This window comes from Prionailurus bengalensis, chromosome F2 (assembly GCF_016509475.1).
Source record: "Prionailurus bengalensis isolate Pbe53 chromosome F2, Fcat_Pben_1.1_paternal_pri, whole genome shotgun sequence".
NCBI classification, from domain to species: domain Eukaryota; kingdom Metazoa; phylum Chordata; class Mammalia; order Carnivora; family Felidae; genus Prionailurus; species Prionailurus bengalensis.
In genome coordinates, this window is record NC_057353.1 from 13,717,021 (window position 1) to 13,735,385 (window position 18,365).

The following is an 18,365-nucleotide window of genomic DNA, read 5'->3' on the forward strand; positions in this document are numbered from 1 at the left end:
GCCTGGAGCCTTCTTCAGATTCCGTGTCTCCCCCTCTCTCTGCCCCTCCCCCACCCATGCTCTGTCTCTCAAAAATGAATAAATGTTAAAAAATGTAAATAAATAAGTAAATAAATAAATAAATATTCTTTGGAAAACTTCCAATTGAACTCTAACTAAAGAGAGCTAGAAGTGATCTTTACTTCATTTGGGGAAATTAAAATTATTGAGATTAATCACTGCTAATAAGAATTCACTTTCTACTATGAACTAATTCATGTTTGAGAAGCACCCTGAGCTCCTTAGAACCCTAAGACAGCTATCGCCATGACTCCGCCCTGGTATTAAAAAAAAAAAAAAAAAAAAAAAAAAGGAAATGACCTTAAATAGCATTATTCCCAAAAGAATCAAACAGTAGTAAAACAAAACAATTTTTTTTAATGTTTAGTTTTGAGACAGAGAGAGACAGAGCATGAACGGGGGAGGGTCAGAGAGAGGGAGACACAGAATCTGAAACAGGCTCCAGGCTCTGAGCGGTCAGCACAGAGCCCGACGCAGGGCTTGAACTCACGGACTGCGAGATCATTACCTGAGCCAAAGTCGGCCGCTTAACCGACTGAGCCACCCAGGCGCCCTGAAAACAAAACAAAGTCCATTATTTAGGTGACTCCTTTGTGGCCACTGCACTTTATACACTTGTGGAATATCTGGCTGGTGATAACTTAATCCTATTTGGATGAAGTGCATAGAAGTGTTGTTGACATGAGGTGTCTCCAAACTTGGTATGATGACACCTATTTATATCAAAGGATCTAGGGAGACATGCAGGGAAACAATATTTCAAAATGAAAAAATAGCTACAAATGGGCAGAGTTGGGCTTTTATTCCCAGTTCAGCTCCTCCCCACAGCACAGTGAGTAACTCCCCCAATCACATATACACACCAAGATTTGTATGGAACCTTCAAGACCCTAATGGGGAGTCAAGCAATAAGAAAGGGTTAACACACATCCCTCTGCTACAGTGAATATCCACCCAGAGTTGTATTTAAGTCACTGTCTCTGAAACTTCCATATCCCAAGAGGCTGCCTCTTACAAGCCATCTAAGATTGATGGTGATAGATAAGAACCTGCCAGAGAGGTTTTTACCACATCCAAGTTTGCAATTAATCAGACCTCTTTCCAGCCTTCACAATTATTTCAGCAAAGGAAGCAATTAACAAAATAGTCTTCTTTTGTAGAGGGTTTTCAACCACACCAGCAGCCACATTCATAGGTCAGAAACACCAATATTGTTCTTTTTATCCAGACACTTTTCAAAAAGGGAACAACTAAAAGGACTACATGACTTTTCTTTTTATTTTTTAAAAAGAATTCTATCACATCAAAACAAATATCTATTTTTTTTCTCAAATGAGGAATTTTTCCTACCAAAATTGAAAAATAAGTAAGGGTGTTCTTTTCAGGTGGTAAACTTAGCAAGAAAAAAAAAAGATTAAAAAAATTTTCTGTTGTGCAAATTAAGTAAAATGTGTGCATACGTGCATATGCGTGTATGAATTATGAATACACCACGCTATAAATACAACACATTAGCGCCAGCATGCATACCAAAGGTAGCACAATTTTATGGTCTCAAAATCCTGATTAGCATAAAAGGCATAACATTGTAATCAAATAATTATTGATCAACACAAAGACAGAGAAGCCAGATGCGTTGAGTGAGCTTGGTAATTAAGTAAGTAAACTACAGGTGTTTAAAATTCATAGATTACAATGATAGGTGTACTTATTTTCTAAAAATCACCTGTAGGCAAATCTTAATATAATCAGGTGCATCAATTACATACCAGAAATGTCGATATCTGTGAATGTACGTTATCCCTTCACAAATAATTAATATGTGAAATGTTTTCAGTGCTTAAGTCCTTTGAAGTCTTTGGAGGGCTATTTTCACAAGGACATCTCTGGTTCTGCCCAATGGACCTGAGGCACATCAAAAGTAGACAAACCAGTGTACAGGAAGATACGGCTAATAAAGGGACAACTAAAAATTAAACACAAATAAGAGACCGGGAGCTTGACATTTAAAAGAAAAATATAAGTTCTTTTGCAAATCGCAGATTTTTGTTAATTTCTCACTGTAGTAGAAATTTACTACAGTAAAAATTTACTACAGGGCCAAGTGGCCCTGTAGTGAAAGTGGCTTCATTTTTACTACACGAGTAGTACATTTCTTCCAAAGGAACTAATGATTTCTTCAGTCATTATTAGGAAACTGCAAGTTTTTGTATGATTGCTTCCAATTGTATCAAATGACGCAAACTGCTTTAAGGAAGGAAATTAGGTCTTTGGCCATGGTTCTTTACCTACCTATGCACGCACAGTGCCTCAATTATTTTCATTCCATATGAGAAAGATGCTGATCCTTTGCATACTTACCTTTCTTAAGAAATGCATTTGATAAGACTCATGTCAATTCCAAGACGAATGCAACAGGGAAGTAAAAACCCTATGGGGCGCCTGCATGGCTCAGTCAGTTAAGCATCCCACTTCTGCTCAGGTCATGATCTTACAGTTGGTGGTTTCGAGCCCCACATCAGGCTCTGTGCTGACAGCTCAGAGCCTGGAGTCTGCTTCGGATTCTGTGTCTTCCTCTCTCTCTGTTCCTCCCCCACTCATTCTCTTTCTCTCTCTCAAAATAAATAAAAACATTAAAAAATTTAAAAAAGAAAAGAAAAACCTTGCAACTCCAACATTTTTCATATGTAAAAAAAAGTTTGTGAAGCTTTAGAAGTCATATGGTTTACCAACACCATGTGATCTCCAGCTTTAGAGACAACCTCCATCCCTGGAGTGATACCCATGCTCACTCTTTCCACCTTCATCACCACAGCCCAGTCCTGCCTTTCTTAGGACATAGAAATGGAATCATATGGTATATCTCTATTGAGTCTGACCTCCTTCACTCAACATCATGTCCATAAGAGTCAACCATGTCCTTGTGGTATCAACAGTTCATTCTCTTTTGTTGTTGTGTGGCTTCCATTGTAACAACATACCACATGTTTTAAATCTATTCTACTGTTGGTATTCATTTCAGGCATTGGCTACAAATAGATGCTAAGAACATTTTTGTTCAGGTCTTTGGTGGATGTAGGTCTTTGGTGGATTCATTTCTCCTGGCTACATACTCAGGAGTAGGTACACTAGGTCCTAAGACATATACTTATCTAGCTTCAGTGGGAATACAAAACTCTTTCCAAAGTGGCTGCACAAATTCACACTCCCACTAGCAACATAAAGAGGCACTTTGAGGGATGTGCAGTTGATTTCTTGTTTTATAAGTTTTTCTCAATTCTCAACTGAAATCATGCCCCAAAAAACTAGCAGTTAGGTTTGTTCATTCTTTTGATTAAAAAAATATATTGAGCTATTTTTGTGAGCTTGGCATGGGAAAACAGTGCTGATTATAGTTGGTTTATAATCTTGTAGGTTAGTCAGAAAACTGATTATAAAAAAGAATGTGTCATCTCTACCCAGATAAAGCTATAAAATTAGGTGGAAGAATTGGGCACTTGGGAAGCACACAGAAGAGTTATATTGCCCAGACTTTCCAGGGGCCAGGGATGACTTTCCAAAGAAAGTGATATCTCTGCTGAACCCTAAAAAGAAATTGGAGTTGGCCAGGTAACCAGGATGGGGAAGGGTTGTTTGTAGGGGCAGGAAAGCGGATGGAAGGTAAGAGTGAAAGACAATATTCTATAAAAAGGGAACAGGGTGTGTGAAGACCAACAAGTTAGACAGAACAGTTCATTTGGGGAAAGGGATCGGTATGGCTAGAGCACAGATTGTGAAGAGAAGGACAACAAGGAGTCTGCAAAAGTGACTAAAGATCCCTCAAGCTTTCCCAAGGATAACCTTTTATCTTTGGGCAGTGGGAAACCCTTGAAGTGTTTTTAAGCAACTAAACCCGATGTCAACACATTCGGGTTTAGAAAATATTATTCTGGCTGTAATAAAGAAAATAAATTTGAAGACAGGAGATGCCAGGAGTTACATTTAGGGGTCACTGCAGTTGTCCCAGAGAGAAACCATGGTGGCCAGTCTAGGATAGTGGCAACTGGAATGGAGAGAAATAGAGGGATATTTAAAAAAAAAATTTTATCTTCAAGCAGTATGTAATACTTAATAAAGAATAATGAAGTAGTCGACAAATACTCATTTTATCACCAATGAAATAAAGATAAAACTTTTCCCTCACAATTAAACCCTTCTTGTTTACTGTTCCATGATCCCTTTTTTCACTCTGTATTCTGCATTTATTTGTCATGTTTTTATATTTATTTAAAGTTTTACCATATGTATATATATATGTATATATATGTATATATATATGTGTGTATATATATATATATATGCATTCCTAAAAAAATGCATAGTATTGTGCAACTTTTAAAACTTTATATAACTGAAGTCATACAATATTTTGTCCACAACTGGATTCTTTTTGTCAACATCATGCTCAAGAGATCCATCCTTTTGAATATACATAAGCTTATTTAATTCATTTCTACTTCACATAGCATTCAATTGCATGAATACCAGTTTATTAATGCCTGATAGACATTTAGCTTGTTCTCAACTTTTTGCTGTTGCAAACACCATTGCTAAGTAGACTCATATATGTATGCAGGTGGATATGTGAGCTAGGATAAAGGCAGAGGGATAAAATTGCAGAATCAAGAGGCATTCCCATTTTTAACTTTTCAATGTTGCCACACTATTCTCTGGTAGACTAGTGATTATCCTGCATATGACTGGCCCCCGTACCACACTGAACAATGGCAAGTCATATTGAGCTTGATCATTCTTACTAGGGTGTAGTTAATTTTATTGTAGATTTTTAAAGATACAAATTTGGTCTTTGTTTTGCTATCTATTGGATCTTTGATTTTTTAATTAATTTCTGCTATTATATATTTCTGATGTCCTTACTCTTTTTAAATAGCACTCATCTTCGATCATGAAATGTGCTTTTTTGTTATGTTTATAGTCTGTCTTCCCATATGAGAATGTTAGCTCCAATGGAACAGGGATTTTAGTCTGTTTTGTTCATGGATTCATCTAGATCCCCGAATAATATAGGCACATAGCAAATATTTGTTAATGAAATCTATATCTAACATCTTTAGTTTTAACTTGTTAGTCTTTTAAAACTTTTAAACTAGATGCTTAGCTCACTAATTTTTAGCCTTTCTTCTTTCCTACTAAAACATTTAATGCTATACATTTACCCTCAATGTGATATATTTATTGTTACTATTATTCTAGAAGTATTGTTTGACACTAAAAATAAATCTGTGTTATGTACTTTGGCACTGTGTGGATTAATTATTTACTTAATTTTTTAAATAACCAATTGCTAATCCTTACAAGAATCAAACAATTTTGTTAAAATTGGCAAAAATGTGGTTTTTTAAATTCTTTTATTCCTTCTATCTTTATTGCCTGACACTCATCAGTAATGTAGAATTTTATTTCACCAGCTTGGTTAACTTGATTTAGAATTTCTACTGGAAAAAGACAAAATAAATGCTTACTTCTTTCTCTTTACTCATTTTTTTCAAGTGCAGTTATTTTTTATAATTAAGAAACACTTTTTAGAGAGAGCAGTCATAGCAAAATTGAGCAGAAGGCACAGAAGTCTTATTTAAGTAGCTGCTTTAAATATTAACAATGAGTTTTTTTACCTTTCTTTTTTGATCATTATGGAGTCACAGATTTTCATTGATTCAATGCATTTTGTCAGCCTTAAACATTACTCTTTCTGATGTTCCAATTATTAGAACTTCAGCCAATAACAGACCCTACATATTGGTTCCCACATGTTTTCAACATGACTCATCAATTTTTTTAAGCTGTCTTGCTTTCTAGAACAAAGTATATTTCACACTGTCTTTGTTCCTTCCTTGTACCACACTGAATTTAACATTTCTCCAGGGAAAAACCTTGGTTCTTATACTGGGGAGTGTGAACCAGAGATGTTTGCTGCTACCGGAGTGACATTGCTTCTAGGCCATTTCAGTGAACAGAGATCACTCACACACACACACACACACACACACACACACACACACACATGCTATATATAATCATTTCGAATCACGAGCACAATTTGAAATTTTCAGTTCAGTCTTAACATCATAGTGGTTTTTTGCAGCGATACAATTTTATTGCCATGTATAACGTGCTGTGCACATAGCCCCAAGCCCACAAAGACTGAGGGGATTGAGCTTATATTAATCATTTATACAAAACAACGAATGTATATATACTTACAGACTAAAACTGTACTAATTCTAAAAGTCAGCTAATCCAGATATGAATATAAATAAAAGACTCAGCAATAGAATTATTTTTTATTTTTTTTTTAATTTTTTTTAATGTTTATTTATTTTTGAGACAGAGACAGAGCATGAGCAGGGAAGGGGCAGAGAGAGAGGGAAACACAGAATGTGAAGCAGGCTCCGGGCTCTGAGCTGTCAGCACAGAGCCCGACGTGGGGCTCGAACTCACGGACTGTGAGATCATGACCTGAGCCGAAGTCAGATGCTTAACCGACTGAGCCACCCAGGCGCCCCTAGGATTATTTTTTAAAGTGCTACTTATTATGGGACTAAGGTATTCAGTTGAATAAGTTAAAAAATGAGAACAAAAGAAAGGAACACAAATATTAGCCATTTCCATGAAAATTATACAATGAACTGTATGACTGAACAGACTAGAACCAAATCTCAGAGCATGATAGTAAAAGTTGTTTTGGTGACACAGTGCAAGTGGGGGAGGGGCAGAGAGAGAGAGAATCCCAAGCAGGTTCCACACTGTCAGTGCAGATCCTGACGCGGGGCTTATACCCATAAAGCCGTGAGATCATGACCTGAGCTGAAATCAAGAGTCGGACACTTAACCAACTGAGCCACCCAGGCACCCCTGGTTTCCTCATTATTGAGATCAATTGATCATGGGCAATATTTTAGTTCTTATTTCGAAAGTAAAAGCATGTGGATAGTAAAATATATTACTTAAATTTCTGGAAGAAATTTCTGGAAGAGCAGTCAGCTCTTTGTTTTCCAAATCACACTATTTCACTTAATTTCTTTGATCTTATAACTGTTTTTTCTTTTGTTTTTCATTTTAATTCCAGTATAGTTAACATACAGTGTTATATTCGTTTCAGGTGTACTACATAGTGATTCAACAATTCGATACATTACTCAGTGCTCATCGAGATAAGTGACTCTCTTCTCTTACACCGAAAATTTGTATTTCCAACACCATTTAACATGACGACTCCTTTTTTTTAACCTACATATAAGGAAAATGGTTTTACAATGCCAAGCTGACAAAGATGCACTGGGACATACTGTTTCGGGCCCGTCCCTTCCCCTTTACGGGGCCGATGTGCCCAATTCCAGCCCCGCAATGATGCTGCTGCTGGAGCGGCCTTCCTCAGGGCATTGCCGTCAGCTGACAGGCGGCTGCCACCCGATGAGAGATGGTTGTCCTCCATTTATCTCTTCCTCTCAGCTTCACATGCTATTCTGCCTCCGAATATGTCTCACCTCTCTGTTCTGCCTCCCTCTACTGCTACCGCTTTCTCCAAGACACTCACCCGCTATCATAACCACCTGCCTGGCTCCGAGTTTTGCCCAGTCAAACCCATCCTCTTTACAGTTCTTAGAATTATCTTTTTAAGAATGCACAGAAGATGATGTTGGTATTTGACTTCTCAACCGGACTCTGCCGTGGCTCATTGCCTGTCTTCAGCCTCATCATACACCACTTTTATCCTCACCTCGGCTTCCCTCCAGCTATACCGGTCTTCAGTCGGTACCAGGAATACTGACACCTCTTTGCCCTCACATGATCTTTGCACTTGGAGTTCCATCAGTGTGCAACACTCCTTCCCCAGATCTTCACACATCTAGTTCCTTCTCATCTAACAGGTCTTAGCCCAAATATCCACTATTGGAGAAGCCTTCTCTGGTGACCTATTAGGGAGGAACTCCATTTCACATCCCAGCCACTCTTCCAGCACGTTATTTCCTTTATATTAGTTTTCGCAATGGGTACTTATTCTGCCTACTTAGTTGTTTACTTTATTGCCTATCTTCTCTACTAGAGTATATGTTCCATGAGGACAGGGATAAGATCTCTTATGTTCAATCTTACGTCCCAACACATAGCTCACATTAGAAACTCCATAAATATCATTGGATGGATAGATGAGACTTCATTCCTTCCTGTTGTGGTTCAATTCAGGGAATTAAGCCCCAGGATGAAGACAAAAGGCTTCATTACTTTTAGCTCTGCCTCTGGTTTATGACCAATGGTACAGAAATGAAAAATCCCAGCAATACCTGGTTGTAGAGATGGGAAACAGGAGGTCAGAGTAACCAGTGGCCACTTACTCTGCACACTGCTTTTTTTCTCTTAGTTTTTTAATTTGAGTATAGTTGACGCACAATGTTACATTAGTTTCAGTTGTACAACATAGTGATTCAGCAAGTTTATACATTATGCTGTGCTCAAACGTGTAGCCACGACTTCTCACCATACAATACTATTACAATGTGGATTTTTAGATGTTTATTTAAAACATTATTTTGAGAGAGATAGGGAGGGACAGCATGTGTGTGCCAATTGGGGAGGAGGAGAGAGAGAGGGAGAGAGAATCCCAAGCAGGCTCTGTACTGTCAGTGCCGAGCCCAACATGGGGCTCATGAGATCATGACCTGAGCCAAAATCAAGAGTTGGACGCTTAGTCATCTGAGCCACCAAGGTGCCCACAAAATCATCAACTATATTCCTTATTCTGTGTCCTTTATTCCTGTGACTTGTTCATTTCAAAACTGGGAGCCGGTACCTACCACTCCCCTTTACCCATTTGCCCAACCCCCACCCGCCCCCCACCGTAACCATCACTTTGTTCTCTGTATTTATAGGTGCAAACTGCTCTTTGTATTCAGAACCAATGGCACAGACTGAGTGATTATGACTTAGCAAATGATAGACTCTTTCTTCCCAATGGAAACTTGAATATCTTTTAAACCTATCTTTAAGGAAAACAACATATAATTGTTAATATATTTGAACTGGTACCTAGTCTTTGTATTACATGCTCTAAACACTTAACACCTCACTACCAAGCACTGTGTTTGCCCTTTACTCTATGGATCCATAGTACCCTCTAAAATATTTAGTGCTTTGTTGAAAAAAAGATAATTAGAAATGTAAGCAAATTGTTTTTACTTGTCTAATTCATATTCTGAGATGAACGAGTATCTCAAAAGAAGTTTCAACTAACACGAATTCTACTATCTAAATATAAGCCCAATGCTAACTCTTTAAAACTGAGTAAAATCTATTTTGTTAAATACACGTTCGTCTCCAAATGTCCTGGCTTATGATAAAAGACTGAGTAAAAAGACAAAGAAAGGAGATAACTATGTAAGAGTGGATTCAATGATTCTTTGAGTCACAATTAAGGAAACAGAAAAAAAAAGAATATCATTAGCAGTTGAGCATCCATTTCTAGAAGTAGAGAGGGCTAGTTGAATTAGACACATGCCCAAAAGAAGCAGATAGAATAAGAATAAGACAGAGACTATCTCCTTGATTAATAAGAGATAATATAGTGATATACTATAAAAGAAGTGAATATTGAGCTTTTTTTTAGGACATGAGCTGATTCCAGTGCTGTGGCTACACTTAACTGTGAAAGGAATGTGGGCAGGCATGTTCACCTACACGGTTGATGAACAACACTTCAAAGAATTCTGGAAATTCCTTTTTTGTTTAATTCAAGTATTTGAAGGAAATGGGAACAAGTTTGGAATTCACACTAGAGAGATGAAAGTACTTTTAAACATTTAATATTTGCTTAAATAGATATTAGGGGGAGACAGGTATTCTGGAATAATTTTCTTCTAAGTCACAACTCTGTGTGTGTGAGCAGATGCAGCTGGCATGCAGTTCTCCACGTGTTTCCTTGGAGGGACTCTTGCTTTCCTTGCCCACCCTTGAGGCCACCATCCTGTGTTCTCACTACGTTGACTCCCAAACTTCATGAAAAAACACACCAAATTCTCTCCTTTCAGTCCCCTCTATTCCTTGTAATCCAATTTTTCACTCTCAATGCTCTCCTGGCATTGCATTTCATAAGGCATTCCCCCCCCCCCCCCCCCCCCCCGCCAAACCAGTCGTCAAATTCAGTGGTTCTTTTTAACCAGGTTTTGAGTCTATGGCATTACCATCTTCCCTGAAATTCTCTCTTCTGTTAGCCTTGATGTGTTCTCTCTCTCTCCAGGCTGCCCTTTGCATCCCAAGCCCCTCTGCTTGGGTTTCATGCTTTTCTTCTCCTTCCTTGCTTTCTTTGTCCTCCAAACTGTCCCTTGGTAATCACCCACGCTTGCATAAATGTAAATATCATTGTTGAAATCTTTTAAGTTCTAAAGAAAATGACAAGGATGTCAGTCACCAGTTTTCTTAAGCATGTTGTGCTTAAACCATCACTATACTATTCTAACTCCAAGAAGTGAAAGAGAAACGACTTTTGAGCTCCTTGAAATTATTTGTAAGGATCACTTTGGTGATCCAGGTTTAGCGTTAACCCATTTCAAAATTTCAAAATCTATAGGCTATTTCAAATCTATAGGCTTTGATGTGGTAACGAACAGCTTAAACAAAGTAAATGAACTTCTCTGTATTTTTTTTCATAAAAAAACTTTGTTATAGTTTTTTTGTTCTCCATTTCCTCTGATGTGCTTCATATACAAAATTGAGTTATTATGTGTTAAGGGTTTTTGCAATGTTTGAAATCTAGCTACTGAAGGGGATTGAAATCAGACACACACTTGCAAATTTAAGTTAGAAGTTTAAGCTTTAAGTATAATTTGATGCTATTGATGTTCTCATTCACATTTTAATGTAGTCATGGCAAAAAACAGCACAGTTTTTAAATATTTATAGTACCAGCAAATTAAGTGAGAACTACACAGAGGGATTTTATGAGTGCAGCAAATACATACCATGAGTTCATAAATTCACTTTTGTTTTATTTGTGTAATATAAATTTCAGTCAAAATCGTATCGAAAGGAATTTAGAGTCCAGCAATAGAAAAGGCCACTGGGGAAGAATACTTAAAGAGCAGAAATTGCTATGGCTTTTGAGATCACTCCAGTTCATCCTGAACCTAATGAATTCTATTAAAACGGGAAATAATAGTTTTTTGGTTGTGATCATGAGTAACTGTAAGAGATTAAATCTGATGGTCAGGAAAGGGAGCAGTCAGTGTGCTGTTTGCCTGCAGGTAAATTGCCTTGCATTAAACTGAATTCACTAGCTAAAGCAATTATTTTTCTATAATATTCTCCCTTCAGAGGGCACTGCAAATGATACAGGTAGCAAACCAAGAACCAAAAAAAAAAAAAAAAAAAGATGTAAAATGTTTTATTATCAATAAAGTGCTGTAACTGTGAAGGTAACTGAATGATATGTGTAACAAACCAACAACCCAAAAAAGAAAAAAAGAGATATAAAATGTTTTCATAGTGATATAATCTGAGGCATACCTATAATAGTAGTTTTGTTAGCAACCACGGCCCTTGGGCTCACCAAGCAATAGGAATTAACTAGAGGCCAAGCAGGACTTCTGGGCAAGGCTTTTATTGGGATTTACACTCCAGCAAAAGGAAGACAGTATGATGGGGGAAAGATAGGATTCAGTGGGCAGAATGGGAGAGGCCAGGACTTGAGGTCAGTTTTTTGGGAATCAAGATGCTGGCTCCTTACCTATTCTTTTCAATCCATTGTTACAGCAAAAACAGTCTGATTTCAATTGTTCCAGGCTCACATTCCACCAAAATACTAATGGGCATCTTTTGAGGATAAACACCCGGGCTGTTGTCTCTGCTAAAGAGCTCTGAAAGGCTTATTTTGATATGTAAATGCCAAGGATTGCCTTCTTGGTTCTTTTGCTCTGGCTCTCAGTGGTGTTTTCTGGAATTGAGGAGGAATTTAGGGTATGAGGAATTGTAAAGGTTTGGGAGGGAGAACACCATAGGCAAGGGGGTAGTACCACATCAGAGCTGAAAGTACAGACTGCAGAGGATCAAGTTGTGGGTCTGTCATTACATAGGCAATTTATGTAATTTGTTCATTAAATTGGGCAATGTATTTTGCCTCTCTGTGATTTCCTTTCCTTACGTGTGTTAGTTTCTTACGGCTGCTATGTCACAAGTTACTACAAACCTGATGTCTTAAACAACAGAAACTTAATCTCACAGTTCTGGAGGCCACAAGTCTGAAATCCTTGGGCTGAAATCAAGGTGTTGATGGGGCCATGCTCCCTCTGGACCTCTTGAAGACAATAGTCCCTTGTCTCTTCCAGCTTCTAGTGGCTACCAGCATTCCTGGGCTTGTGGCCACATCAGTCCCATCTCCAATTTTCCATGGTCACATTGCCTTCTCCTCTTCTGCCTTGTGTCTGATCTCCCTCTGCCTCCCCCTCATGAGAATACATGAGATCGCATTTAGGGCCCACTCAGATAATCCAAAGAAGGTAAAATTCACAGGTACCAGAGAGAGGCACATGAAGGTCTTTTGAGGGGACTACTATTCAGCTTACTATAAATTGAGTTACTACTAGTATCTATATGAACCTTAAGGATATAGTATATGAAAAGTGCTTTGAACAATGGCTAGAATGCTAAAAAGCACTCATGTTAGCCCATAAAGGTGATGTCGATGATGATGAACAAGAAAATGCAGACAAAAAGTCTCAAAATGAATAAAATAATTTGTTTTGAACAAATGTAGAGGACCTTGCCTCTCAATTTTTGAGGCGTGCTAACCTTAAAATGTTATTTTTCAAAGGTTGTATCTATGTTAAACGATTATAATCCAGTCGTTTAGGCATATGGTATATATAGCCATTTGTGGTTCTGTCTTGTGTTATTTTGCACCTGAAATGTAAGTCCTCTCAACAATTTTCTCCATCCTGAATTCTTCCTAAAGTGCAAATCAGAGACGTGATATGATAGGACTGTCTCCTTTTGCTCTCGTCTCCTGCCCACCTAGGATACAGATCTGATGACATTCAACATTTCTGTGCACCGGTCATGGTGGCGGGAACACGGGCCTGGCTGTGTCCGAAGAGTGCTGCCTCCGTCCGCCCACGGCATGATGGATGATTACACGTACGTCTCTGTCACAGGCTGCATTGTGGACTTCCAGTACCTAGAGGTCATCCACAGCGCTGTCCAGATACTACTCTCTGTAAGTAGCACCAATGAATCACTGTCTGATCAAGACTCTCCTTTATTGGCATTTTTGTATGTAAACCTGCTGTCCACACCCATCTGGTAGATAATGCCTTAAATAAGCACATGGAGAACATCCTTTAAATAATGGAAATAGCAGCAATTGTGCTAACAGTAGCTGTACTTAATGAGGCTACATCTTCCCTCTTGGTATCCGGACACTTTGTTTTAGAAATAGTTTTCTCTATAGTTTCTAACTTGAGATACGATATACACCATTCAGTGAAATAGCATCACCGCCCCCCAGAAGCAGTGCCTTTCCCATTCTCTACTTTGGATTCTTCTGCTTACACGTCTGCTACTGCTTCTACTTCTAAAGCATTCTTTAACTAATGTGCATCAGTTCCAGAGAAAGGAGGGTGCAAACACATCCAATGGCTTGATCAATCTAGTAAGCTTCATATTTCAAATAATTATTCGTGGGGGCACCTAGGTGGCTCAGTCGGTTGGGCTTCTGACTTCGGCTCAGGTCATGATCTTGTGGTCCGTGGGTTCAAGTCCTGCATTGGGCTCTGTACTGACAGCTTGGAGCCTGGAGACTGCTTTGGATTCTGTTGCTCCCTTTCTCTCTCTCTACCACTCCCTGTCACCCCTCATCCCCTGCCTGCTCATGCTGTGTCTCAAAAATAAACATTAAAAATAATAATAATTATTATTATTCCTTAAGAAAACAAATCCCTCCAAAGAGTCTTACACATTTTAGTGCTTAAAGTGTGGTGTCAAGATGTAATTCCATAGAGAGGAGCAGAGAGAAGAAATGGCTTGATTGGACCACAGGAAGTTTATGTCCTGGGAATCTCTTAAAGTTAATTTTTTTCTATCAGATTGTCCCACACACAATTTGATTACAGTGTAGAGGGGAAGTAACTTAAGGTATTATCAACCATGCTGTTCCTCTGAGATCCAACAAGGACATGGCATGTTGTTTGAGTCAGCATACAGTAAAGTCAATTTAAGTCACACTTTTCATATAAGCCAACTATCCAACTCGATCCTTCTATCCAACTGGTTGAGTTAGAATAGGAACAAAAGATACAGGCTCAACAGTAAATGAATAGACAACAGAAGTATAAGAGATGTATGTCGGTGAAGAATGTACCTTGGAATTATTTCTAGAAACAGGTTGAGAAATCCTTGTTATCATTTAGTATATCTGTTATCTACTGCTATGTAACAAACCACTCCAACATGGAATTACTTAGAGCAGTATAAATTTATTGCTTAGAGTTCTGTGGGTCAGAAATTTGGGCAGGGTTCAGCTGTGTAGTTCTTCTGCTCTGCATGGTATTGGCCAGGGTCACTCATATGCACCTTTCAACAAGGGCCTCTGCTGGGGCTAGAATACCGAAGAGGACCTCATTCACATGTCTGGTGCTGCTGTTGGACCACATTCTCCTCCATATGGCTTGTCTTTTTGCAGAAACCTAACAGGTTTTCCTATATCAAGGTAGCTAGGTTCCAGGGGAAGCCCAACATGTAATCATTTTTCCAGCCTCTACCTGAATAACTTGTACTATTATTCTATTGACTACAACAAGTCAGATGACCAAGCCCAAGCCAAATGTAGGAGGGTAGCTATAAAAAAGTGAGCATACCAGAGGCCATGGCTGATTTGGGACCACCAACGTAGTGGTCTTACCTCACTTGTATAATCTATGAATTGTTGTTCTTTAACCCACATATGTCAAGTTTTAAAATAGTGTTTTAGAGCACACTTGAAATATAATTTTCTAGAAAGACTAAAGGTTAGAATAAAAAATCAGATTGTTTAGTGTTCTAGTCCAACGAAAGCAAATTCTGCACTGAATTTAAAAAAAGAAGAAAGAGGTTATGCCTCAACACTAAGGAATTTTCTCTCAGAGATGTACCAGAGATTCTGATTCTTCTTGGTTTCTAGATATTGCCATTTGTCAATAGATGTTTATCAGTTGTTTCCTATTTTCTGATCTTTCTTTAATCTCCTAGCAGTTACATATGAAACTGTGCCAAAATATATGTTTAAATCTTTGTGTGTGTTTTTTTTAAGAAAAAGAGAGAGGCACATTTTCTCTTAAAATTTTTCAGTGTATGTTAAGGTAAAAGAGTACTCTATTATTATATGCTAGATTCTAAAGTTCTTATTCTTTTTTTTTTAATTTTGAAACATTTTTCTAGAATCTTTCATCTCTGGACAGATCTACTTCCTTTTAAAAAATTATTCAGAGTAAATTGCTAAACCATTTTGTGGAATGATAGCATGATGTTCACATTTTTATAATACAGCATAATACTGTGGAATCAAAAAGTCATTTCTCCATGGTTACTCCAATTCAAATGAATAGCAAGGTGAAAGTATTTATTTGGTAAGGGGCTGAACTGACACATAAAAACATACACGAAGGAGAAATACTCAACAAAATGTATGTTGTTACCTAAAAGGACCTGTCAGTTATAAACTAATTCTTTGACATATTTGTCTAGTGAACATTCAAAGCCGTCCACCTGCATGTATAGTCCTGACTCTTCTATTCAGCATTCCAGCAATAAAAGGATTAGTTGCTGATCTCTGACTTTTCTTGTGTAATACACCCATGAGACAAGAGTTCCAGTATTGTATCTTTTTATATTAAAATGGAATACACCCTGAAATTGTTTCACAACTGTCAAATTATGTATTATTGTGTGGTTATATGGGTTTTTTATACTTTCCACATATTTCATATAAATATGTTTATAACTATTAGAATTACAATTTTTTAATGTGATGATATAGGAATACTTTCTGTAGTAGTCACCTAGCATGTGCTGAGATGTCAACCTTATTCCTGAAAAAAAGGGGATGATGGCCACAATATTTAACAGCCTGTGCTGCATGGGCGACAACTTGGCAAATTAGACAAAGGGCTTTGAGATGGGACAATGTCCTGGAGGCCCTGCTGTGCCAGGGGGTACCCCTGTAATTGCTAGAGGCACAGAAGGATCTAGAAGGATGCAGGGAGAGGCCAATAGAGGTGGGCAGAATAATGGAGGGGGTGTGTTGGGGTTTGAAAGCAGCAGCTCTCTGGCAAGTGAGAGGGAAATATTTGAACGGTTTGCTCATGGATACAGCTCTGCTCTGCTCATGAATACTGCCTATACAGTTGTCCCACGTAAGAGTAGAGCTTGGAACTGGAAAAAATGAAATGCCAGTCAAATATCTGCAGGAGCTATGTGCAAGCTTGACAGAAACACACAAAATAGCAGGATTCAGAAAGAAGGCAGTGGCCTGCTACCCACTCTGGGACGACGTGTCTAGCTCCACGGGCCCCAGCACGGGAGCTCTGGTCCCTGGCCGTGCCAGTGCCACTGTGTCTGCATAGCAGCAATGTGTCTTGGGGTCCCTCACTGGCACCCAGGTTGAAGGGGACAGGGAGAATGGAAGGCAGAGAGAGATGCCTGCCACCCTAATCTCACTGAAGCCTATTTAGCAGGGGTCCTGCAAATGGCCAGCAGCACCAAGTTATACTTCAGGGTGGAATCTAAGGAACGACTGTGAATAGTATGAGGAGAGGAGCAAAGTCTAATCCATGGAGGAGATGAAAAGTCAAGATGAAAAGCCAGGAGCAAGGTGTGGGTGATGTTAGTCCCCCTTGTCTGTGACCACTGCCCATGTCCTTGGCCCATATGCTCATCATTTCTACCAGAAGGATGGCCAATAGCCTCCCAGAGAGTCTTCCCGGCCCCGGTTGTGCCTCACCCACCATCACACGTGTACTTGCCCCCAGGAAGATGATTACAAAGGGCTGTTCTGGTCACTCATTTCCCTTCTGATCACCAGCCAAAGATTCCCACCTCCAAAATGAAATCTGAATTCATATCCTGTCACATGAGGACCTCATGACCTGCGCTCTGTCTGATTCCCAAGACCCCCATCTCCCAACACTCCCCTTGAGGAGCCCACCTGTCATCTTCACAAAACATGACAGATTCTCAAGCACGGCATGCCTCCCTTGTGCAACACTGTGCTTGGAATGGCTCTCCACCCCACCCCGCTCCCTCTAACCCCATTCTCAGCTCTCCAGCCACCTGTCCACAGTCCACTAGTAGATACCTCCCCCCCCAAGGGTTCAGGATATGTTAATTTTTTAAATAGATAATACATTCACTTAGTCCAAACTCATAAAAATGTGTACAGTGGCAATACGCCCTCCCACCCTTGTGTACCCTCTGCCTGGTTTCCCCATCTCTGCTCCCCAATAGGCAGCCAGTTTTGCTATAATTTTTAGTGCTATGCCAAAGTGTCTATATGAAATTCAAGAAACTATGACTTTTTATTTTTATTTGCCCCCCCCCCCCCCCACAAAAGACAGCATATGACATCCACTCCTCTGAGGTCTTCCTTTTTTCAACTTATATATTTTGGAACTATTTCCATATCAGCACATCAGTGGTTCATTGTTTATTTAATGCTTCCCTATTAATGGACATTTGAACTATTTACCTCATCCAATATAATGATGTTGGATGTATAGAATATAGAGCTAATAATTGGGGCGCCCGGGTGGTTCAGTCGGTTAAGCGGCCGACTTCGGCTCAGGTCATGATCTCACGGTCCGTGAGTTTGAGCCCCATGTCGGGCTCTGTGCTGACAGCTCAGAGCCTGGAGCCTGTTTCGGATTCTGTGTCTCCCTCTCTCTGACCCTTCCCCGTTCATGCTCTGTCTCTCTCTGTCTCAAAAATAAATAAACGTTAAAAAAAATTAAAAAAAAGAAGAATATAGAGCTAATACAGCTAACATAATATATAATCCATAGTATAGCAATTTTTTATCATGATTATATATTACATAACTGTTATGCACAGTGTTATACTATATAACTGTGTACATGTGTCACTGAGAACATTTCCTAGACCTGCCCTGCTCACTCACCCTTCCTGGGCTGTACTAGATGGCTTGCTATGGCAGCACAGTTTTATAATCATTGAGTCTCTGGTCTATCTACGGAAAGCCCCGTAAAGGCTGGAGTTGTGCCCTTTTTTCA

General features: G+C 38.9%; 1 protein-coding gene across 2 annotated transcripts in view; it reads left to right on the forward strand.

The window, feature by feature from the left end:
* NKAIN3 (sodium/potassium transporting ATPase interacting 3) overlaps positions 1-18,365 on the forward strand; it is a 608,729-nt gene that overhangs the window by 447,616 nt on the left and 142,748 nt on the right. For both annotated transcript variants that reach the window (XM_043601142.1, XM_043601143.1), the window contains exon 4: positions 13,124-13,321. In XM_043601142.1, coding sequence (XP_043457077.1) covers positions 13,124-13,321 — 198 coding nt within the window. The remainder of the gene's footprint in view (positions 1-13,123; positions 13,322-18,365) is intronic.